Source organism: Marmota flaviventris, chromosome X (assembly GCF_047511675.1).
Source record: "Marmota flaviventris isolate mMarFla1 chromosome X, mMarFla1.hap1, whole genome shotgun sequence".
Taxonomy (NCBI): domain Eukaryota; kingdom Metazoa; phylum Chordata; class Mammalia; order Rodentia; family Sciuridae; genus Marmota; species Marmota flaviventris.
Window position 1 is genome coordinate 56,929,818 of NC_092518.1, and position 24,677 is coordinate 56,954,494.

The window sequence follows — 24,677 nt, forward strand, 5'->3', positions numbered from 1 at the left end:
GAAACCTGGAGCCTTGTGCATGCTACATAAGTGATATACCACTGAACTACCTCCCCAGACCACTAGAACCTGTTCTTACCACTCAGACTGGAAAATCTCTAATTCATGGGACACTGGATAGAGAACTGAGAAGAGTCTTGCCTCAGTAGTAGGGAATAATTAATACCTCACTGAGCCCTGCTCCAACCCAACTTAAAAAAATAATTTAAGTGCGTTGTGAAAGGATCAGATTGATCCCAAAGAATTTAATTGCTTCTTACAGCAGAGTTTGAGAATTTTTAAAGCTATACAGAACACCCAGCAAGGTAAAGTTCACAATGTTTGGCATCCCGTAAAATAGCCAAGCACACAAAGAGGCAAGGAACACAATCTATAGTGAAAACAGTAAGCAATCAATTGAAACTGACCCATAAATGACATAGAAGATTAGAATTAATAAAAAGGGACATTAAAATATTTCTTATGATTATATTCCATACATTTAAAAAGCTAAGCAGAGGCATAGAATATATAAAACTACCCAAACCAAACTTCTAGGGATGAAAATTTAATTTTTAGGATGAAATTAATATCAGATAGTATTAACATCTGATGAGACATTGTAGAATAAGATTGGTGAACTTGAAGTAATAGCAAAGAAGTGACCCAAACGAAATACACAGAAAAGAAAAACCTTAAAAGAGTATCAGTAACATCAGGTAGCCAAATATATGAGTAATTGGAATTTTCAAATGAAGAGGGAGAGAAAAGTATTTGAAGAAATAGTGGCCGAAAAATCTAAACCCACAGAGTCAAGAATCTTAACAAACTCCACATGTAAGGAAAATAAAACTACACCAAGGCACATAATGATCAAATTGCTTAAAACCAGTGACAGAAAATATTGTAAGAGTAGCCAAGAAAAATTATACCCTACATATAGAAGGTGGAATGAGATGAACATCATTACCCTAGGTACATGTATGACTGCATAAGATGGTGCAATGCTACATCGTGTACAACCAGAGAAATGAAAAGTTGGGCTGCAATTATTATCAAAATGCATTCTGCCTACATATATACCTAATTAAAATAAATAAATTAATAAAAAATTAAGGAGAACATCAATGCAAGCAAGAACTCAGTTGAGCAATATCTTTAAAATAATGAAAGAAGGGGCTGGGGCTGGGGCTGGGGCTCAGCGGTAGAGCACTCACCTAGCACGTACAAGGCACTGGATTTGATCCTCAGCACCACATAAAAATAAATAGATAAAATAAAGGTATTGTGTCCAACTACAACTAAAAAAATTTAATTTTTTTAAATAATGAAAGAAAACCCTGGCAACTTAGAATTCTATACCTGACAGCAAACATTGTTTAAAAAGAAACAGTTGGTGGAAATGTAAAATGGTGTAGTCACTATGGAAAATATGTCAAAAAGAATTAAAAGCACAACTTTTGTTTTTTCCATACTGGGGATTGAACCCAGGGCCTGGCACATGCTAGGTAAGCATTCTATCACTGAGCTTCCAAGTAGCTGGGATTACAGGTGTGCATCTCTGTGCCCAGAAAAAGCACACTCTTGGGATATTTGTACACCCATACTGACAGCAGAACTGTTCACATTATTCACAAGATGGAAACAATCAAGTTCCATCAACAAATAAATGGATAAACAAAATTTGGAACACATAGCCAGTGGAATATTATCCAGCCTTAAAATATTGTTGAATTCTGATACATGCTTAAACCATAAGGACATTATGCGAAGTGAAATAAGCCAGACACAAAAAGACAAATAAGATATGATTCCACTTGTAGACGTATCTATAGTAGTAAAACTCATAGAGACAAAGTACAATGGTGGTTACAAGGGGGTTGGGGGAGGAAGAAAGAAGGAATTATTGTTTACTTTTTTTTCCTGATTCTGGCAATGGAACCCAGAGCCTCATGAATGCTACACATGCACTCTTCCAATAAATTATATCCCTGACTCCCAGAGTTTCAATTTTGTGAGATTAAAAAAATTTGGATATTGATAATGTGAATATGCAAACTGTGGTATATCTATGTATTTTTTTTTTAAATGCTGGGGATTGAACCCAGGGCCTTGTGCATGGGAGGCAAGCACTCTATTGACTGAGCTATATCCCAAGCCCATATCCATATATTTTATTTTATTTTTTAATATTTATTTTTTAGTTTTTGGTGAACACAAAATTTTTATTTTATTTTTATGTGGTGCTAAGGATCGAACCCAGCGCCCCATGCATGCCAGGCGAGCGCGCTACCACTTGAGCCACATCCCCAGCCCTCCATATATTTTAAATGCTTCTGAGTGATAAAAAGAAAAGAACTATTGATCCATAAAAACGGGGAACAAAGTTTAAGAAACAAGGAATTGTACACCTAAAACAAGGAAACAGAATCCCTTATAAGAGCATGTAGTGATCTAGGACTTACACATAATTTCTGCAAAATAAAATGGTATTCTTTTTCTCTTTTAGAGGGCCTTTATTTATTTCTATACTGAGAATGTGAAAAACTACTTTAGAATTCCCCTTTTGCTATTGATTCTTTGTCTTCCCCCTCATTTTCTAGTCTTGATGAATGATTTTTTTTTAGCCTTCACTTTCAACCCTGGAAAAGAATGTAATTTTATATCTAGTAAAGGTAGTGTTTTACCTGCTCAACACAGCTGTTTCTACTTGAAAAGGGCATTTATTCCTTAAAGGACCTAATGATTCATGTCCTTAACTGAAAACTATGAACATTCTTGATAATGTAGAGGGGACTCATTTACCTTACCTTGGTGTTCATAAGTGATCTAAGTTTTCTGAGATTTAAAAAAAAATCCAGGGCTGGTGTTGTAGCTCAGTGATAGAGTGCTTGCCTAGCACATGTGAAGCACTGGGTTCAATCCTCAACACCACATTTTTAAAAAATCAATAAATAAAATAAAGGTATAAAAATACAGACTATTTCTATTAGATTTTTCTTTCTTTTTCTTTTTTTAATTGATTTTATTTTTTAAATACATGACAGCAGAATGCATTACAATTCTCATTACACATATGGAGTACAACTTTTCATATCTCTGTTTATATATAAAGTATGTTCACACCAATTCATGTCTTCATACATGTACTTTGGATAATTATGTCCATCACATTCCACCATCATTGTAACAAATTTTTCTTTTGTAAAATTAAGAGGCCATACTTTAGCTGTTGGAAATGGTGACCTACTCCCCTAAGTTTGTTTCTTAAATGGAGTGCTGAGGACCGAACCCAAGGCCTTGAGTATGCTAGGCAAATGTTGTTCCACTTAACTATGGCCTCAACCCCATTAGATTTTTCTTAATAGGTTATTACCACTGAAAAATTTAAAGTGAACTCAAAAGAAAAAAGTTTTGTATAAAAGCACAGCAGCATTTATTATAATAGTGAAAAACATGGAAACTCATTAAATGTCCAACATTATGAAAATAAGAAAATTATGATATATTAATTATATTAAATGTTATATATCCCTTAAATTAACTGTGAAACTACATAACAATACAGATTATTATGTATAAAACAAACTTAAATGGAAAAAAATAGATCATGAAATTGTATATAAGCTATGACTATAACTTTAAGTACACAAAAGGATAAAGTTAAATGGAATATAAAATAATGAAAATGGCTGTATTAGCATGGTGATTTATGGATATTCTCTTAAAATTTTTTTCATTGTTTTAATACCTTTTAAAATCGTGAATTTTCTGGGGGTGATTCACTATCTTAGGCTTTTTATTTTTTATGTGAAATACCTTTTTTTTTCAGTTTTATACATTGAACCTTGTGCATGCTAATCATGTTCTCTCTTACTGAACTATACCTACAGCCCCTAAAATCTCTAATGTGTGGGAAAAATAAAATAGAACAAACTTAAAAATTTTTAGAAAGTGTTTGTGTTTTGGTTGCCTAAAAAAGAAACCAGTATCATTTTTTGTTTGCTTATAGAGGTGAATTGGGAAAATTAGGGTCAAATGTAAAGATATATCTGTGATTTTATTTTTTCTTTTTAAACTTTAGGTCCAAAATTATGCTGATGCCCTACAATGGTACTATTATTCTCTGACGTTTTATGGATTTGGTCAGCTAGATCTGGATTTAGCCAAGCTGCAGAGGAACATGGCTTCCTGTTACCTGCATTTGAAACAACTTGATAAGGTCCTTTGATTTATCTATTTTCAGAGGCAGCAAATGTTCTTATATACAGTAGCGGAGACATGTGGTGTTATGACTTCTCAGCTATATAGGATGTTTGAGCGTTCCTTCATATAGAACAAGGTCAAATTGACATTTTCTTGATTTGTGCATTGTAAACATTAAATGGGATTTTCCAAAAGGAGAAAGAATTTGAAAGACTATTAGTTTCATTACTTACTGTTTACTTTTTGCACCCTATTCTGAAAAGTAATATGTCATCCAAACCTCTGAAGTTATCTGCTACTAATCATCTGCAATATTGTACTAGGAAGCAGATTAAATTTTAATATCTTTCTTTTTCTTAAGCATTCATTGAAAGAAAGTACAAGAAGCCATTCTTTCATTTTTGGGTTATTGTCTCTTGCTTTTCTAACCACTCTAGAAAACATTTAGTAATTGACTCCTTAGTAAGACAAAATTCTAGAATATAAAAAAGATAAAAGCTTTTTAAAGATAAAGCCATCAGTGCTTTCAATAGTGATTGGGACATTTCTTCCTTTGGGTTATCATATAGTATGCACATAATAGGGGTATTGGCTCTTGCAGGAACAAAAAGCTAGAAGGACAAGTGTGAACTCAATGAAATATGAATGTTTTTTGTTGCATTTCAAATTTTAATGACAGGTTTAGGGGAGATATATGATTAACAGTAGTGATTGCAGACATTTTCTTTGAAGGTCTGTTTATTGTTGAAAGATTAAATATTTTAGATTTTCTTTGAAAGATTAAATATTTTAGATTTTCTTTTAAAATAATATTTACTATTTAGTTTATATGTCATAAATTCATTGCCCAGAAAAGAAGTTGAAATGTTACTTAATTTATCGTATTTCTTCATAACTGTGTCAGAACAATAGTTGCCTACTATTTGCTTTAAGACCTGAAAAGAAGATGATACTCAAATTTTATAACTTTCATAATTTGTGACACATTAGGCCAGATAGATTGGGAAGAACCTGGACCCAAAGGTAGAAATGCCATGTAGGGAATGCATTAAACTGTAGACCATCTTTCAGGAAGATATCAAATCAGCTAGTCAAGATAGGGAAAAAAAGCACAATACTAGATCCTTGGCTAGGCTCTGAATTTATATAGATAAGCAAGGCATAGTTGCTTTCTACTTGGCCAAGCAGGGTATCATAATGGGCAGATAAGCAGAACATGACAAATGAGAGAAAATTAAGTGTTGGAAATAGTTCATAAGCCAGACACACTCGTAGTTGGCATCGCATAGCAGGCAACAGACTTGAACTGAGATCTGGACTCAGAGGCAGGACTCAGATATTTGAGGCATGGCATTGTTTGTAGATGAACTAGGAGGAATAAGCTAGGGCTCCATTACTAAAGGAACTGGCATAGAATACCTGCATAAAGAGCCATACTGAGATAAAATTACTAGGAGAGGAATACAGGTTGACAATGTTCCCAGACTTGAAGCAAGTACATTTTTATTTATTTTTGTGCTATTAGGGATTGAGCCCAGGGCCTTGTGCCTGTAAGGTAAGCATGTTGCCACTGAGCCCCATACCCAACCCTAAGGAGTACTTCTTAAATCTATTCTAACAAATGTCAAGTTTGGAACTGGAGCTTAGTGTAGGACTGAACCTATAATTAGGAGTTCAAATGTTGTTAGTAGTGAGTAGAATAGGAAAGCAGGAGACCAGGTGTATCTTAATAGCATAGACTCTGTATGCAACTATCATTTAAGGCCCAATTGGTATTGAAACCAAAGTTTATTTTGAGTATGTCCAAGGTAACCTTATTGGTTACTGTTAGTGTATTTCTCACTTGCATCCTTCCTGTCTTAAATTTAGGAGACATTGCTTGAATACTCTCCACATGTGGGGAATACTCTCCCATGTACTAGTATAGGCAAAAAGGTGAAAATATGCACAGTCTGTAAAGCTTTTATATTTGCACCATGCCAATGAATGGCCTTTGTTAATTTTTATTGTCTGCTTTTTACACTCCTTCCTTTGAGCTTCTTGGGCATTATTGTTGTTTTTTTAAAATATGATTTTAATTGTAGATGGTCATAATATCTTTATTTTATTTATTTTTATGTGGTGCTAGAATTGAACCCAGTGCCTCACACATGCTAGGCAAGGGCTCCACCATTTACAGCCCCAGCCCTGCTGGAACATTGTTGGGAAATTTTATGAAGCCATACTTATTGGATCTTCTAAAATTATGTGTTTTTTTAAGCTAGGCAGTGAATAATACTGACTTTTGTTGACTTTCCTTTTTTGTTTCTTTTTCTTCTTCTTTTTTAATCTTTTATTTTTGTATTTTACAGTACTGGGGATTGAACCCAGGGGTGCTCTACCACTGAGCTACATCTCTAGCCCCTTTTTAATTTAATTTTTTAAATTTTGAGATATGTTGTCACTGAGGCTAGCCTCAAACCTTGATTCTCCTGTCTTGGCCTCCTGAGTTATTGGGATTACAAGTGTGCAACACCATGCCTAGCTTCTTGATCACTTTCTATCATCTTCCCCACAGTAATGATTCCAAATCATTTTTCTGTCCTTGAGCCCCTCTGTCTTCTCCTTTGTTTTATCAAAAGATTTTAATATGTTTGTGATTGACTGAGCTTGTATCCAATGACATGAAGTTTATCAGTGTGTCTCCTCTTTACACATCCTTCTGTCTTGTCTCAGAGAAAGAATTACTTTTCTCTGGTAACTATTCTACAGGTCTCAATCCTATCTTTTTAATCTTCCTCTATTGTTCCTTTCCCCTGTTGCTACAATTATTTGGGCATCTTCCTTGCTACAATTATTTGGGCATCTTCCTTATTAAGAAACCTTCCTTCGGGCTAGGGTTGTAGCTCAGTGGTAAATTGCTTGCCTAGCACGAGTGAAGCACTGGGTTCGATCCTCTGCACTGCATGTAAATAAATAAAATAAAAGTTCATTTACAACTAAAAAGATATCTTAAAAAAAACAACTTTCCTTCAACCTTAGTCATCATTCTCAAACTTCAGTTCTATACGTGTCCTTTCTTTCATTGCAAAACTTTCCAGCCCCAAAGTACTGTTTATATTTTTTCAGTCTTCATCATTGAAAAATTATTTATTGACTATCTACTATATATTCAGAACCATTTGGGGGCTTGGGGACATACTCAGTGGTAGAATATCTGACAAACTTGTATAACACCCTGGGTTTCATCCTCAGTACCCCCCTAACACACACACACACACACACACACACACAAAGTTTAATACTGTTTTGGCATTGGGGATATAGTAATGGACAAAATAAAAATATAAATAAGTTGCACTGCATGGTATCTGCACTCTGCAGTTTCCTCCTGGTGGCATGTTCAAAGGATGGTGCAATAGAAATTTAGTATCTGGCATGGTTGGTTTTCTTGGCTTTATGCATGTTGAACCTCTTATTTCTATTGCTTACAGCATTTGTATAGTTCTTTATACTGGTTCACTTTGATACTATCTTCAATAATAAGACATAAAAAGCTAAATATTTATATACTTTACATGAGACAATGTTAAACAATATAGTGTAGGGCTGCAGGTGGAGCTTAGTGGTAAAGTGCATGTTTAGCAGGTATGAGGTCCTGGGTTCTATCCCCAGCACCAAAACCAAACAATATTGTAGTTTTATATGCATAAACTCTACCTCTGGAGAGTTTATAGAACCTTAAGCCCAATATTCTAATTTTCTTATATTTGAGGACTTTGAAGTTTGTGGTTGGTGCAAGTCATAGACTTGAATGTTCTTGAGCAGGATGAAATGAGCTTGGGTTCTAAGTGTAGAAGCAATTTGTTACACTTTTTTTTTTTTGGTACTAGGGATTGAACTTGAACTCAAGGGCACTCAACCACTGACCACTTGCCCAGCCTTATTTGTATTTTATTTAGAAACAGGGTCTCACTGAGTTGCTTAGGGCCTCACTTTTGCTGAGGCTGGCTTTGAACTTGCTATCCTCCTGTCTCAGCCTCCCAAGCCACTGGGATTACAGGCATGCACCACTGTGCCCAGCATCACACTTTCATATAATGAGATCTTAAAACCTTAATGTTGGTTGATAAATGAATCATTTTGGTTATTGTGTAAAGTTAATGTACAATTGGATACTCTTTAAGTACAGAAATCCTATCCTCAGGCTTGCAACTGAAGTTTAGGTACACAGGTGGCATTCATACTACTATAGATTGATGAAACTAAAGCAAAATTTCTAACTACAGGGGCTGGAGTTGTGACTCAGAGGTAGAGCGCTCACCTGCCATACGTGAGGCAATGGGTTCAATCCTCAGCACCACATAAAAATGAAATAAAGATATTGTGTCCACTTATAACTAAAAAATAAATATTTAAAAAAATTCAAACTACAGATTATCTATAATATTTTCAATATCCTGTTGCAACACATGACTAAACTGATCAGGGTCACTCCAAGTGAATTTTGCTGACTGAATAAAGACACAGATACAGAAAGTACCTTTTTGGGTTCAGTGACCACTCCTCAGCCACAGCTCCCACAAGCAGGGGCAAGGCAGGCAAGAAAGAGAAAAAGCATGCCTGGAACCCAGGTTTTATTGGGGAGAAGCCATTCAAATGAGACAAGGGTAGGGTTACAAGAAACAAGTAGGTGTAATTCAACACCCACTCCTGGAGCTGCACCTCTCTTATCCTAGTGAAGGTAAGGTCCAATTGCATTGCAATGTTCAGTACCTCTTTACTCAGGACTTAAAGGTGTGTACATAGATCCTATTCAGAGTGGCTCCCGATAATATCCATAAAAATTGAGACTATTTATAGACTGTTTTTTATACAACCTGAAGGGGAAGCAACTATTCTTCACGTGGTGATTACATATTGTTTCTATTTACTATATACGGTTCTAAAAATCATGCCTTTCCACTATAGGACTGAAAAGAGCTTTAAATGTAATCAGTAAATATAAACAGTAAATGTAATCACATGATGCTCACTAGATGGCACTGTGGCTTCTGTTTGTACTGTATTAGCCTCACTGATTTTGAAGTTATTTTGTATTGCTTAGATATGTATTGCATTTCCCACAAATATATCCTTATGGATGTAAAACAAAAAGCACTTAAGAAAATATCAGATGAAGGTGAATTGTGGCTCATTTGATGCAGGTGTAATGTACAAATACCCTAACTGGGGTTTTGAATAAAGTCAACAAGTATTTATTGAATGCCTAATCTGTGTCTGATACTATTAAAATAAGTAGAAGATATGGTCTGTTCTACAGATGAGCTTAAGATATTAATGCAGAATTGAGATTTACACATACAAAATACTTAGAAAGTAATAAAATATTATGTGCAATCATGTGTCAAATACTGCATGGTCTTAAAATAGGAATAGGAAGATGAGGGAATTTTATGAATATTGATTGAGTATACACATGACCTGAAGTTGAAAACAGTAACCGATACATTAGAAGACAGTGTCAGCTCTGAAGGCTGAAATAATGAGCCCAAGATAAAGACAAACAGGAAACAACAAAACATCCTATACTTGTATCCCCCAACCAACTATACAAGAATAAAATAGATAAAATGTGGTTTTAACAGAAGCACATATAAAACACAGGGCTTTTTGCTTTCTGTGAGCTCAACAAAAGCCAATAATACTAAGAACATTCTCCCAAATTAGACTGAATCAATTGAAATGCAGTTGGTCTTCCATATCTGTGGATTCCCCATCTGTGGATGCAACCAACAGCAGATTAAAAAAAATTGCATACTAAACTCATACAGACTTGTATTTTTGTCATTATTTCTTATACAACTATGTGTAAAAACTATTTACATTGTATTAGGAATTATAAGTAATTTAGGAATGGTTTGAAGTACACCGAGGATGCAGGTAGGTTATACATAAGTAAGAGACTTGAGGATTCACAGATTTTGGTATCCATGGGGTGGGAGTATGCTATTGGTGGTGGTGTGTTGGTATTAGAACCAACCTCTCACAGATTCTGAGGAGTGACTGTATAATGCACAGAGGGAGTAAAGTGGCAATTACTCTCTTTTCTACTTTGGTTAGAGCCTATCTGAAGTAGAGTGTTGGACTAGGGGCAACAGTTTTGAAGAGGCATATTGAAAAACCTGAACATGCTAAGAAGAATGTACTCAAAGATGATGAGAACACTAAAACCCTTCTTATTTGAAGAAGAGTTAAAGGAGTATAAAGGGTGAAAATGGAAGACTTGGGGGAAGCATATAGCTTTCTTCTAATATTTGAATTTATTTCCACTGGTGAGACCCACAAGGGGTGAGATTTTGGATCGTCATAGACACTTTCTAGCTGGGTGTGAGGGCACATGCCTATAATCCCAGCAACCCAGGAAGCTGGGGCAGGAGGATTACAAGTTTGAGACCAGCCTCAGCAATTTACCAAGACTCTTCCCAAAATAAAAAAAAAAAAAAATTTAAAAAGCTGGGGCTGTAGCTCAGTGGTAGAACCCCCATGGGTTCAGTCTCCAGTACTACAAAAAATGAAATAAATATATGTAAAAAACCACTTTCTAGTGATTAGAATTATGCAAAAATAAGGTGGATATTATTTTTTAAGTAAAATTGTTTTTTATTTTTTTAACCTTTATTTATTAATTATGTGTTGCTGAGGATTGAACCCAGTGCCTCACATGTGCTAGGCAAGTGCTCTACCACTGAGCTACATCACCAGCCTGGATATTCTTAAGATATAATGAATTTGCTCTCCTTGAAAGTATTTAAGTGGAGACTGAATGGCTGCTTGGTGTGAATGTTACAGAGGAGATTCAAATATCAGAAGAATTTTTTTTTAAACTAAGACAACTTTGAGGTCTCCTCTAACCACGTTGTCCTAAGATAGTATTATTTGATAACATCTGTTATAGTTGAAGATTTTTAGAGGATCAAATTTAAAGATTATTGAATTTTAGAACAAAAGAGATATAAATCATTGGTAGATTCTTGCTAAAATAACTTCATTGAAATATTATTTATATACAAAAATGCATTCATTTTAAGTATACAGGTACTTGATTTTGACAAATTTAAGCGTACCCCAACGTACCCACTACCATATTCTAGATATAGAATACTTTCTTTATCCTAAAAGCTTCTCTCGTGCTCCTTCTCAATTCCGACCTTCACTCCCAGCCCCAAGCAATGACTGATAAGCTTTCCATCACTATAACTTAAATTGTCTTTCCTAGAGTTTCATATAAGTATAATCATACAATAGGTACTTCATTTTTTCCTTTTTTGATCTGACTTCTTTCACACGGTTTAGGAAGTCATTCATGTTGTTGCATGTATCAATAGTTTGTTCCTTTTTGTTGCTGGGTACTATTCTATTGTATGGATATATCATAATTTATTCATCCATATGTGGATGGATATTTTGGTTTTTGAGGCTATTATGAATAAAGCTACTATGAACATTCAAGTACATGCCTTTGGGTATCTTTTTCCTATGTAATTTATTTTTTTTTTAACTTATTGGTTCTTTTGAGTTATACATGACAATAGAATCCATTTTTATATAACTATACAAGCACAGAATATATCTTATTCTACTTTGGCTCCCATTCTTGTGGATGTCTTTGATTGTGGATTCACTGTGATGTGTATATATATATATATATATATATATATATATACACACACACACACACACACACACACACACATAGAGAAATTGTAAGATTTATTCCACTGTCTTTCTTGTTCCTATCCCCTCTCCCTTCCCTCCATTCCCAATTATCTAATATACTGAACATGTATTCTCCCCCACCTTTGGATATGTTTTGATTTCTCTTGACCAGATATCCAGAAGTGAAATTGCTGGTTCATATGGTTAGTGGATTTTAAAGTTTGTGAGGAACAGTTGAAACCAGATGTGGTGATGCCTACCTGTAATCCCACCAACTCAGGAAACTGAGGCAGGATGATCATAGTAAGTCTGATGCCTGCCTGGACAACTTAGCGAGATCCTGTCTCAAAATGAAAAAGTACTGGGGCTATATAGCTCAGTGGTAAAGCAACCCTGGAATCAATCCCCAGTACCAAACCTCAACCAAAACCAAGAAACTGTTGAGCAGTTTTTCAAAGCATTTGGACCATTTTACATTTCTGCCAGCAATGGGTGAGAATGCCAGTTTATCTACGTCCTTGTCAACATATGGTATTTTCAATCTTTTACATTTCATCTACTCTAGTAGGTGGGTTGTGGGATTTAACTTATGAAGTAAAATTTATTATATTTTTCTTTTGTGGTTTAGGTTTACTGTGTCTTCTTTAAGAAATCCTTGCCTACCCCAAGATAGCAAATGAAAACCTTTATTCTAGAGATTTTATAGTTTAAGCTTTTATGTTTAGGTCTGGGATCCAGATTGAGTTAATTTGCATGTGTACATGCATGTGTGTTTATGTCTGTGTGATAGGGATGAAGGTTCATTTTTTTCCATATAGATATCATATTTTTCTAGCACCAATATTGAAAGACTATCCTTTCCTCATTGAATCACCTTGGCACTTTTCTCAAAAATCAATTGATCGTAAATGTTTAGATTCGTTTCTGAACTGTATTCTGTTCCATTGATCGTATGTACCTCCTTATGCTAAGATCTCATTCTATCAGTTATCATAGTTTTATATTAAGTTCTAAAGTCAAGCTGTGTAAATCCTCAAATTTGTTTTTATGTAGAATCATTTTGGTTATTCTAGGTCCTTTATTATTTCCACATTGATTATAAAATTGGCTTGTCAATTTTTGAAAAAATGCCTGCTGGTATTTTGATTTGGATTGCATTGAATCTTTATACCAACTTGGGGACAGTTAACATCTTAACAGTATTTAGAATTACAATTCATTAACATTAGCTAGCTGTCGTCTATTTGTTTAGGTCTTTTTAAGTTTCTCTCATCAATATTTTATAGTTTTCAATGTAAAATTTTTGCATATATTTTGTTAAATTTATCCCAAAGAATACCTGTTCTTGATATTACAAATGATTTTGACTTTATTAATTTCAATTTCCAGTTGTTTACTGCTAGCATGTAGAAATTCAGTTGATTAAAAAAAATGTGGTAAAGGCACATGTAACAGGATTTATTATCTTTTTTGGCAGCAGGGGGGCAAGTACCAGGGATTGAATTTGGAGGAACTCAACCACTGAGCCACATCCCCAGCCCTATTTTGTATTTTATTTGGAGACAGGATCTCACGGAGTTGCTTAGCACCTTGCTTTTTTTTTTTTTTTAAGAGAGAGAGAGAGAATTTTTTTAATATTTATTTTTTAGTTTTCGGTGGACACAACATCTTTATTTTATTTTTATGTGGTGCTGAGGATCGAACCCAGCGCCCCAAGCATGCCAGGCAAGCGCACTACCGCTTGAGCCACATCCCCAGCCCACCTTGCTTTTGCTGAGGCTGGCTTTGAACTTCCTTCCTCAGCCTCCTGAGCCAGTGGAATTACAGGCATGTGCTATGGTGCCCTGCTCAGAATTAATCTCAACCATTTGTAAGTGTACTTCAATGCTATTAAGTATAGATACATTGTGGTGAATCCATCTTTACTGCCCATCTTTAGAACTCTTTTCAGCTTGCAAAACTGAAACTCTGTACCCATTAAACAACAATTCCTTATTCCCCTCTGCCAGTTGCCCCTGAAAAGTACCATTCTATATTATGTCTGTATAAACTTGACTACTTTAAGTAGGTACCCAATATAAGTGTAACCATATAGTACTTATCATTTCATTACTAATTTATTGCACTTAGCACAGTATTCTCTATATGGTTCATCCATGTTGCAGTATGTGTCATAATGTCCATTTTTTTAAAAATCTTTTTTTAGTTGTAGATGGACCTTTATTTTATTTATTTATTTTTATTTGGTGCTGAGGCTCAAACCCAGTGCCTCACACATGCTAGGAAAATGCTCTACCACTGAGCTACAGCCCCATAATGCCATTTTTAAAAAAATATTTATTTTTTAGTTGTAGTTGGACACAATACCTTTATTTTATTTATTTATTTTTATGTGGTGCTGAGGATTGAGCCCAGGGCCTCGCACATGCTAGGTGAGCACTCTATCACTGAGCCACAACCCCAGCCCTATAATATTCATTTTTAAGGCTAAATCTTATTCAAATACTACACACCCACACACATATTCTTTTTTTTTTTTTTTTTTTGGTACCAGGGATTGAACTCAGGGGCACTCGACCACTGAGCCATATCCCCAGCCCTAGTTTGTATTTTATTTAGAGACAGGGTCTCACCAAGTTGCTTAGCACCTCACAGTTGTTGAGGCTGGCTTTGAACTTGCGATCCTCCTGTCTTAACCTCCTAAGCCACTGGGATTACAAATGTCAACCTCTGTGCCTGGCACTCACCTATACACATATTCTTTATCCATTCTGCTTGATGGGTTGCATCAACCTTTTGACTATTATGATTAATATTGTTGAACATGGATATATAATTATCTGTTCAAGTCTCTGTTTTTTTGTTTTTGCTGTTTTTCTGGTACCAGGAATTGAACCCAGGGGCACTTAACTAAATCCCCATCCTTTTTTTGTATTTAGAGACAGGGTCTCACTAAGTTGCTGAGGACCTCACTAAGTTGCTGAGGCTGACTTTGAACTCATGATCCTCCTCCCTTAGCCTCCTGAATTACAGGCATGTGCCACAGTGGCCATCTTGTTTAAGCCTCTTTCAAAAAAAATTTTTTTTTGCATATTTAAGAGTAGAATTCTTGGGTCATATGGCAATTATACATGTAATATTTTGATCAGCTATCATACACCATTTTCCTTAATGGCTATAACATTTTACATTTCTACCTGCAGTCCACATATATTCCAATTTCTCCACATCCTAGTCAACACATACTATTTTCTAGTTTTTTTTTTATTTTGCCATCCAAATAGCTATGAAATTGTCTCTTACTCTGTTTTTGACTTGTATTTCCCTAATCATTTGTGATGTTGAGTATCTGCTCACATGCTTATTGACTATCTGTATCTTCTTAGGAGAAAAGTCTATTCAAATCCTTGTGCATTTAAAATTGGATTATTTTATAGTTTTTTACTTGTAGGAAGTATTTTTTCCTGATATTAAACCCATATCCATATATGATTTAAAAATATTTTCTACCTTTCTGTGAATTGTCTTTTTCTTCATAGTGTCTTCTGAAACACACAAGTTTTTTTTTTTTTTATTTTTTATTTTGATGAATTCTGTTTTTTTTTTTTTCCTACTTTGCCTGTGGTTTTTGTGTGGTATCCAAGAAATTATTGCCAAATATGATGTCCTAAAGGTTTCCCCCTATACTTTCTTCTAGGAGATATATAGTTATGGGTCTTATGTTTAGTTCTTTGATTCATTTTGTGTCAATTTTTGTATGTGATGTTAAGATGTAAGGATCCATATGGAATATGGATATCCTGTTTCTATAACACCTTTGTTGAGCAGATTATTCTTTTCCCAATGTGTGGTCTGGGCATGGGGTTGAAAATTATTTCAACCATATATAAGGGTTTACTTCTGGGATCTTTATTATATTCCATTTCTTTATATGTCTGTTCTTATCCAGTAATATACTGTTTTTATTACTATGGATTTGTAACTATCTGTCCCGTCCGGCAGGACACATCAACGTGGGCAGCGAACCTAGATGGGGAGGAATGAAGGGACAAGAGACATGAAAGGTGACAGCAAGACAGTTGTCTGATCAAGCTGCAAACTTTTATTGTTCACACAGGGGTATTTATATGCTGGGGATGGGGAAGCTCTCTAATCAACAATTGCTGGATGTGGGTGGTAAAACTGCCAGGTGCAAGATGTCTGATGATCCTGATAACCGCAGGATGTTCCAGGGAGATAGGTGGCTGCAGGATGCCTCCCAGGCAGGATGTCTCCCAGGGGGCTGTCAGGCTAATCTTTGAAGGAGAATTTCCTTCTAGTCCCTGACAACTATCTAAATCAGCAAAGGTATTAAAACTTTGTTCTTTTTAAGATTGTTCTTGGTTACTTTGGGTCCCTTGAGATTTCACATTAAGTTTAGCTTTGGCTTTTTTAGGGGAAAAAAAAGGCCTTGAGATTTTCATATAGATGCATTGAATCAGTAAATCACTTTAGGTATCTTCATTTCTTTTTTGTGTTTTATTTTTTTGGAGGGGGTACCAGGGATTGAATTCAGGGGCACTTGGCCACTGAGCCACATCCTCAGCCCTATTTTGTATTTTATTTAGGGACAGGGTCTCACTGAGTGCCTTGCTTTTGTGCCTTGCTTTTGCTGAGACTGGCTTTGAACTTGTGATCCTCCTGCCTCAGCCTCCTGAGCCATTGGAATTATAGGCTTATGCCACTGCACCTGACATCATGTCTGTCTTTGATGTAGTAAAACCTACATTATCTTCATTTCTTCTTAATTTTAATTTTTTTTTCTTTTTGCCTTCTATTTGCCTTCTGTAAAAAAGTGCCATAGACTGGGTGGCTTAAAACAATAAAAAATATATCTATTGTGGTACTTTTGACTGTATTTTATCAATTTTTGAGTTCTTTCTTGTTAGTCTTTATCTCTGATATGAATTATTTCTTTTATTTCTAATAGTTTCCTTAGTTTTAGCACCTTATTTCTTAGGGTTTTTTTTCTAATTCTGATTTATTTTGAGCTTTCATATCTGGTATCATTTACTTAATGTCATTTAGCTTATTTTGAAATAGTTTGTTAGAGATTTAACCTGTTTTGTAGGCATATTTGTCTGACATGCTTTCTTTTCTATAGGGATGTTTTCCTGCTGCTTACTCTCTTTTTTTCTTAAAAGAAATTTTAGAGTATTTATATTGATGCTTTACTATTTCTCATTTTAGTAGAAATTATTTTCCTTAACTTTTATAATGAGGTGAAGTTTTGGAAAATATTATAAACTTTGCAGAAATCCTTTTTTGTTTTTTTCATTTTTGTTTTTCATTTGATTTGGCCATGTTTAAAAATAAGGCAACTTGCCAGGTGTGGTGGTGCACATCGGTAATCCCTGCAATTTGGGAGGCTGAGGCAGGAGGATCACAAATTCAAGACTGGCCTCAGCAACTTAGTGAAACCCTAAGCAGCTTAGAGGGAGCTTGTCTCAAAATAAAAAAATAAAATGGACTAGGGATGTGGCTCAGTAGTCAAGCACCCCTAGTTTCAATCTCTAGTACCAAAAGAAAAACAAAAAAGGTGGCATTCCTGATCTAAATGGAAAAGTTACTGTAAATTACCAGTAAGTATGATGTTTCCTTTAGGGTGTTTTTGTTTTTTATTAGTATCCTAGGGTTTCTATAAAAAAGTGCCACAGACTGGGTGGCTTAAAACAATAAAAATATATTCTCATATTTCTTGGAGCTTACAAGTCCAAGATCAAGGTGTTGATAAGGCCCTGCTTTCTCTGAAGGCAGACCCTATATTGCCTCTTCCTAATTTCTAATGTTTGCCTATAGTTCTTTATTTCTTTTGGCTTATAGATTCATCACTCCAAATTCTGCTTATCATGACATGACTGTGTACTTCTTTATCTTCTGTCTTCACATAGTTTTCTCTTATTTCTTTCTATGTCCAAATTTTCCCCTTCTTAAGAGGATATCAAGTTGTTGGATTAAGGCCCATCTCACCAAAATTACCTCATATTATCTTGATCATATCTACAAAAATGATTTCTAAATTGGGTCCCATTTGGAGGTTACATGCTGGCATGAATTTTGGGAGGACATTACTTACCCCCAATACAGATATAGTCCCATCTGGTTCAGGAAGTCCTTCTCCATGGTTCATATTTTAAGAGATTTCTCTCTCCCTCTCCCCCTTTCTCCCTCTCCCTCTCCCTCTCCCCCTTTCTCCTTCTTCCTCTTCCCCTTTCTTTTTCTCCCCCTTTCTTTTTCTCCCCCTTTCTCCCTCTCCCTCTCCTCCTCTCTCTCTCTCTCTCTGCTTGGAAGGAAGAGCCTATCTTTGTGTCTCTGGGGCTGCCCATAGTACTGGCATCTGTCTCTTTAGTCTTAGAATTTTGAAGGGTCCAGCATAATCTATTCAGCCAGGAGAGTACTGAGATGGTGGCTTGGGCTTGTAAATACCAAGTTCCTCCCCATGCTTCAGCATGGAGTGAGCACACAAACCCACAGTTGCCTGCTTCTCCTTCTCCTCGCCCACCTTCTCTCTCTCTTATTGAGGTGATTGTGTGATTTTTTTCTCCTTTAATATGTTGAATTATATTGATTCATTTGGGGGAGGATTTATACCAACCTTGTATTCCTGGGGGGGAAATATTTTCCTATTTTACTTGGTATGTTTTGTTGAGGATATTTACATCTGTTCTCATGAGTAAAATTAATTTCTAATTTTTCTTTTCCATTTTTTCTTTGATGGATTTTCTTATAAGGTTATGTTGACTTCATAAAATAAATTGTAGACTGTCACTTTCTTTTTGTATTGTCTAGAAAAGTTTGTTAAACTTGGAACTATTTCTCTCCTAAAATGTGAAACTGTTTGGGAAGTGATGTCAACAAGATGATAAAGTAGAACACTCCTTTCCCCAACAAACGCACTGATTCAACCATTCATGGACAAATTCCTCTTTTGAGAAACTCAGCATCTGATGAAAAGGCTCCTGTGTTCTGGGAAAATGCAAAACCAGACTTGACAAAGCTAATATGAATATTCAGGAAACCCTTTCTACCAGAATCCTTACCCCTGGCACAGTGCCATATGATCAGGAAGATATGTTCTAACTCCTAGCATCAGCAATGGGAGGGAAAAAGTTGGTCCATGCATGTAGAAGCCCAAATTTTCCCACAGTGTTCACAGGAGGAATGACTTCTTTCTTGTCAGCATTAGAGTTCTCAGTGGATGAACACAGCCTAGCTGCTAGGAGGAGAAAGGAGATGACAACTTTGACTGGTAGACAGTATAGCTCTTCTTCCCTTTTTAACCCAAAATGAACAAATAAAAATCCTAGTTCTGGGCTGGGGTTGTGGCTTAGTGGTAGAGCACTTGCCTAGCGTATGTGAGGCACTGGGTTTCAGTCTCAGCACCACATATAAATAAATAAATGTATTGAAAAAAAAATCCTAGTTCTCAGCTTCTGCTTGGAAGGAAGGAGCCTATCTTTGTGTCTCTGGGGCTACCCATAGTACTGGCATCTGTCTCTTTAGTCTTAAGTGTTTTGAAGGGTCCATCATAATCTATTCAGCCAGGAGAGTACTGAGATGGTGGCTTGGGCTTGTAGATACCAAGTTCGTCCCCCTGCCTCAGCATGGAGTGAGCATACAAACTCCCAGTTGCCTCCTTCTCCCTAAGAAAGAAAAGTGTTGGTGCAGTCATTCAACACCATGACTTTTCACTTGTCTATCTCAGAGTACTGATGGGGTCTGGCATAATCTAGCCAAGTAGGGACGAATGCAAAAAGAGATTGAGATTTTGGTTTGTAGTCATGATATGCCTACCCCTACTTGGTTCAGCATAAAGCAAATAGACAAAATAACCTTAGTTCCTCACTTCTCCCTGGGGAGGGAAAGGGTTAGTCAGAGTATACAGCAATCCATCATTCCTGTGGAGGTCATCAGAAGAATTGGATTCAGTTTTACTTGAACTAGTGCACTGATGTGACCGAGCATAGATTATTAGTTACAGGACTATTCAGATATTTCTAGTTCTTGTTTATTCAGCTTAGTAAATTATATTTTCTAGGATTGTATTTATGTTGTCTAAATTTTCAACTTCATTGGCATAAAGTTGTTCAGATACCCTCTTAATATCTTTAATTTCCCTTCTCTCTTTTTTATTCCTTGCTTGTCTTACCAGAGATTTTTCCAGTTTGTTTTTTTGTAAGAACAAGGTTTTGGCTTTGTGGGTCCTTTCTATGTATGTTTGCTTTATATTTCAGCAACTTGTTAGTATCATTATTGTTTTCTTTTGTATACATTCTTTAGATTTAATTGCAGTTCTTTTTATAATTTCTCAAGATAATTTTTAGCTTTTAAATTTACAACCTTAAAATATATTTATCATGTAACATTTAATACATTTTCTTAAAATTGTTGCTTTAGCTATAGCCACAATATTTTAAGTAATTTTTCATTTATATATAGCATCTACAGAGTAAAACAGTACACATATTGTCGGTATAAAGCCTGTTGAATTATCAGAAAGTGAACAAACCTATATAATCACTGTCAAGAAAAGAATTACTATGTTACCAACCTCCCTGGATATCTGTCATGCCTAGTCCACAAATTTTAATATATTGTGTAATGGATAATTTTATGTGTCAACTTGACTGGATTAACAATGCTCAGATAGCTGGTAAAAACATTATTTCTGCATGTGTCTGTGAGGGTGTTTCTAGTAGAGATTAGCTTTTAAATCAGACTATGTAAAGAAGATTCACCCTTATCAATGTGATGGACATCACCCAATTCATTCAAGGTTCAGGGAACAAAAAGATGAACGAAGGAGGAATTTGCTTTCTCCATCTTTTCCACCCCTCAGACATAGGAACTCAGTTCTCAGGCCTGTGGACTCCAACTTAATTATACCACTGGCTTTCCTGGTACTCTAGCTTGCACATAGCATATTGTGGGATTTCTCAACCTCCATAATCATGTGAGCCAGTTCCAAGAATAAATCTCTTACACACATGCATACATAGTATATCTCCTATTCATTCTACAGTATTTTATTATACAATTAAAATTATATTATACAATTCAAAATATTTTCCAATTTCCTTTATAATTTTCTTTGACCTGTTAATTATGTAAAAATCTTATTTCTGAATTTTGAAACATGCAAGGATTTTCTTGGCATCAATTTAGTAATTGCTTTTAGTAATTGATTTCTAGCTTAATTGCATTATAATTGATTTCAGACTTTGAAATAGGTTGAGATATGCTTTGTAGAAAGATATATGGTCAATTTTCATAAATAATCTGCATATGTTTAAAAGAAATGTATTTTCTGCAGTTTTGGGGGGATGTGTGTACATATATGTAAATTCACATACATATAAATTTACATTCAGTTTGTTGTTAATTTTTTTAAATGTTTATTTTTTAGTTGTAGTTGGACACAATACCTTTATTTTATTTTAATTATTTTTATGTGGTGCTGAGCCACAACCCCAGCCTCATGTTTATTTTATTTTAATATTCTGTACTCAAACCTATATTTTGCATACTTTGTTAAGCACTGAGATGAGGTATTAAAATGTCCTATAAAGATTGTAAGTTTGCCTATTTCATCATCTAATTTGATAGTTTTTGCTTTATGTATTAGAGGCTCTATGTGTGTACAAAATTAGAATTGTAATATATTTCTATTTGTTGAAGTTTTATTAGCATAAATGGGCTTTTTATATCTTGTATTTTTGTCTTAAAGTCATTTTTATCTGACATTAATATGTCCACATTAAAGCTAAATATGTAGCTCAGTGTTAGAGTGCTTGCCTAGTATGCACGAATCCAGCACTGCAAAAATATGTGTGTGCGTGTGCGTGCTTTCTTTGGTTAATATTTTCTCAGTATATCTACTTTAATCCTTTTACTTTGAACCCGTTTGGATTTTTTCTGTACCATTATATATTAGACATGCTATTTATAAACAGAAAATAGTTAGATATTTTTAATATCCAATAGTTAGATTTTTTAATCCATTTTGAGAGTTTTTGTTTTTCCACTGGACATTTAATTTTTAAAAACTTAATATATTGATATAATTGAGTTTATGTCCACATCTTAATTTAATACTTTTTTGAAAAATATTTTTTAGTTGTAGATGGACACAATACCTTTATACCTTTATTTTGCTTATTTAATTTGTTTATGTGGTGCTGGGGATTTAATCCAGTGCCTCACACTTGCTAGGCAAGCACTCTAGCGTTGAACCACAACCCCAGCCCTTAATTTAATTCTTCTATTTGTCATTTCTGTCTCTTTTTCTCTCCTTTCTTGCTATTGATTTTTTAAAATTGATGTTTACTTTTAGAGTTGTTTTTGGTTTACAGAAAACTTGAGTGAGAAGTACAGAGAGTCCTTTCGACACATTTGACATACTTGTTATCATGCAGAATAGTTTCAATCCCTTGTACTTCACTTATTCATTCATTTTTCCCTCCTACTGACCTCCTGAAAACAACTGATTTTTTTTAACTATCCATGTAGTTTTGCCTTTTCCAGGGTATTACATAATTGGAATCATGTAGTATGAAGCCTTTTGAGATTGGTTTCTTTCTCTTGACAGTATTTAATGTATATTCATTTAAGATTCCTATTGTCTTTTCATGTTATAATAGCTCATTTCTTCTTTTTAAAATATTTTTGTAAAATATGGGAAGCATTTATAAATACCCTTAATTAATTAATTTTATTTAAAAAAATTTTAGTTGTCAATGGATCTTTTGTTTTATTTATTTATATGTGGTGTGAGGATTGAACCCAGGGTTTCACACATGCCAGGCAAGTGCTCTGCCACTGAGCCACAACCCCAGCCCAGCTCATTTCATTGTAGTGCTCAATAATATTGAATTGGTTGGGGGTATAGATCAGAGGTAAAGTGCTTGCACAGCATGCACAAAGCCATAGGTTTGGGACCAGCCTAAATATGCACCTTTAGATGTTTTAACCCTCTGTGTAATGTAGTTTGGGGCTATCAATAAATGAATATACTTGTGTTACACCTCAGAGATTATTTCCCCCTATGTTCCGTTTACCTCCACCAAGGTAAACTTCTTTGCAGTCCCCCCTGGGGGGTGGATATGATTGGGAACAAGTTTACTTCTGATTTAGCCTAGTCTAAGAGTATGATCCCATGAGCCTTGATGTCTACTTCCTATCTTAATGAGATCCATCAAAGCTACAGAACATTTGCCCAGATTTGCAAATGCCTACCAGATAAAAGTGGCTTCACTTCTCTGTTTACTTCTGAGGGACCTCACTTTTCCTTAGGTTTTCTTTGCTCGGTAATTCCTTTACTATCTTGTCAGTTTTTTGTATATTTCTGAAAAATAATTTTAAATATGTTATCCAACATTTTTGGTTGTTTTTAAAAGGAGGGTTGGTCTGACATGGCTAACTCACTCTATTTCCAGAAGCAGAATTCATTGTTTCTTTAGCATTTTTAGGAGAGCAGTTCCTATCTTTTCATTATGAGTATCCCTTAGCCATTTTAAATGTTTTAATGATACTTGTAAAATATGGTAAGGACTTCCTTATTGGTTTTATAAAATAGATCCAATGTTTCTTTATTTCAGGCCAAAGAGGCAGTGATGGAAGCTGAAAGACGGGATCCTACAAATGTTTTCACTCAATTTTATATGTTCAAGATTGCAGTCTTGGAAAGCAACTCTGACAGAGGTATAAATATTATTTATGAGTTATATTTGATAATGCAAAGAATTGAAAATCCTCAAAGAATAAATAATCTATAACAGAAAGCCACATTATTTTTGAAATAATGGAATTAAATATATGTTCTGTCTTTCCTATGAAAAATAATACAATAATACAAAAAGAAACCATGGAAGGTCATGCAGAAGTTAAAGAACACTGAATATCTATGGAGGGAATCTGAAGTGGGCAGATGTGGGACAAGAATTGGGGAAAAGTCTTGTCACTGTATGTTTTTTGTGTTTTCTGTCATTTGAACCAACCTATTCCAAAAGCTTTAAAAGCTGTGGGGGAAGAAAATTATAGTAAAAACATGTATCAGCCAAGAATTGTCCTCAGAGAAGGAAGGTTTTCAGGGCACATTTTGATTCTTTTCACTTATGTTTTGATTAGTGCATTATAATTATACATAATATTGGGGTTCATTTTGACATAATCATACATACATGGAATATAATTTGTTCCACTTCAGTCTCCAATACTTCCCCTTTCTCCTCCCTCCCCCATTCTCCATCCCCAACTTTACTGATCTTCCTTCTATTTATAGTTTTTTATTAGTGCATTATAGATGTACATGAAGGTAAAATTCACTGTTGTATATTTATATTTGTACACAATATAGTTTGGTCAGTTTCACACCACCATTCTGTCCTTTTCCTGTCCCTTCTCCCTCCCTCTCAATTCCGTTCCCCTCCTCCATTGATCTCTCTTCTATTTATGGGACACCCCCCCCCCCCCCGTTTTCCATCTAGAAGCAAGATAATTTTTGATATGTAAGGATTTAATACTACCATTTCTTTAATTCCTTTTTGGTTTTTTTCCCTCTCTTCCTAGCTTCCCTTGGGATTAGGTTATATTCCGTGGTAGTATTCTCTCATTACTTTTTATTCTTTGTTTATTAATTATAGAGTTTGTCTTTGTGGCTGTCATGAGGCTTATTTTAAGCTGATAATGAGTTGCATTAACTGATTGTGTTTTTAAAAATTGATATACTTTTTCTACCTGTTCTGGTGTTTTTTTTT

The 24,677-nt window shown here is 34.9% G+C and overlaps 1 protein-coding gene and 1 non-coding gene across 2 annotated transcripts in view; both read left to right on the forward strand.

Annotated features, from left to right (window-relative positions):
• Tex11 (testis expressed 11) overlaps positions 1-24,677 on the forward strand; it is a 299,055-nt gene that overhangs the window by 168,768 nt on the left and 105,610 nt on the right. The window contains exons 16-17 of the mRNA XM_027935840.2: positions 4,064-4,201; positions 23,520-23,622. Coding sequence (XP_027791641.2) covers positions 4,064-4,201; positions 23,520-23,622 — 241 coding nt within the window. The remainder of the gene's footprint in view (positions 1-4,063; positions 4,202-23,519; positions 23,623-24,677) is intronic.
• On the forward strand, positions 7,521-7,660 carry LOC114093165 (small nucleolar RNA SNORA8). The gene has a single exon (XR_003582867.2). It is a non-coding gene; the product is annotated as a small nucleolar RNA SNORA8 (small nucleolar RNA).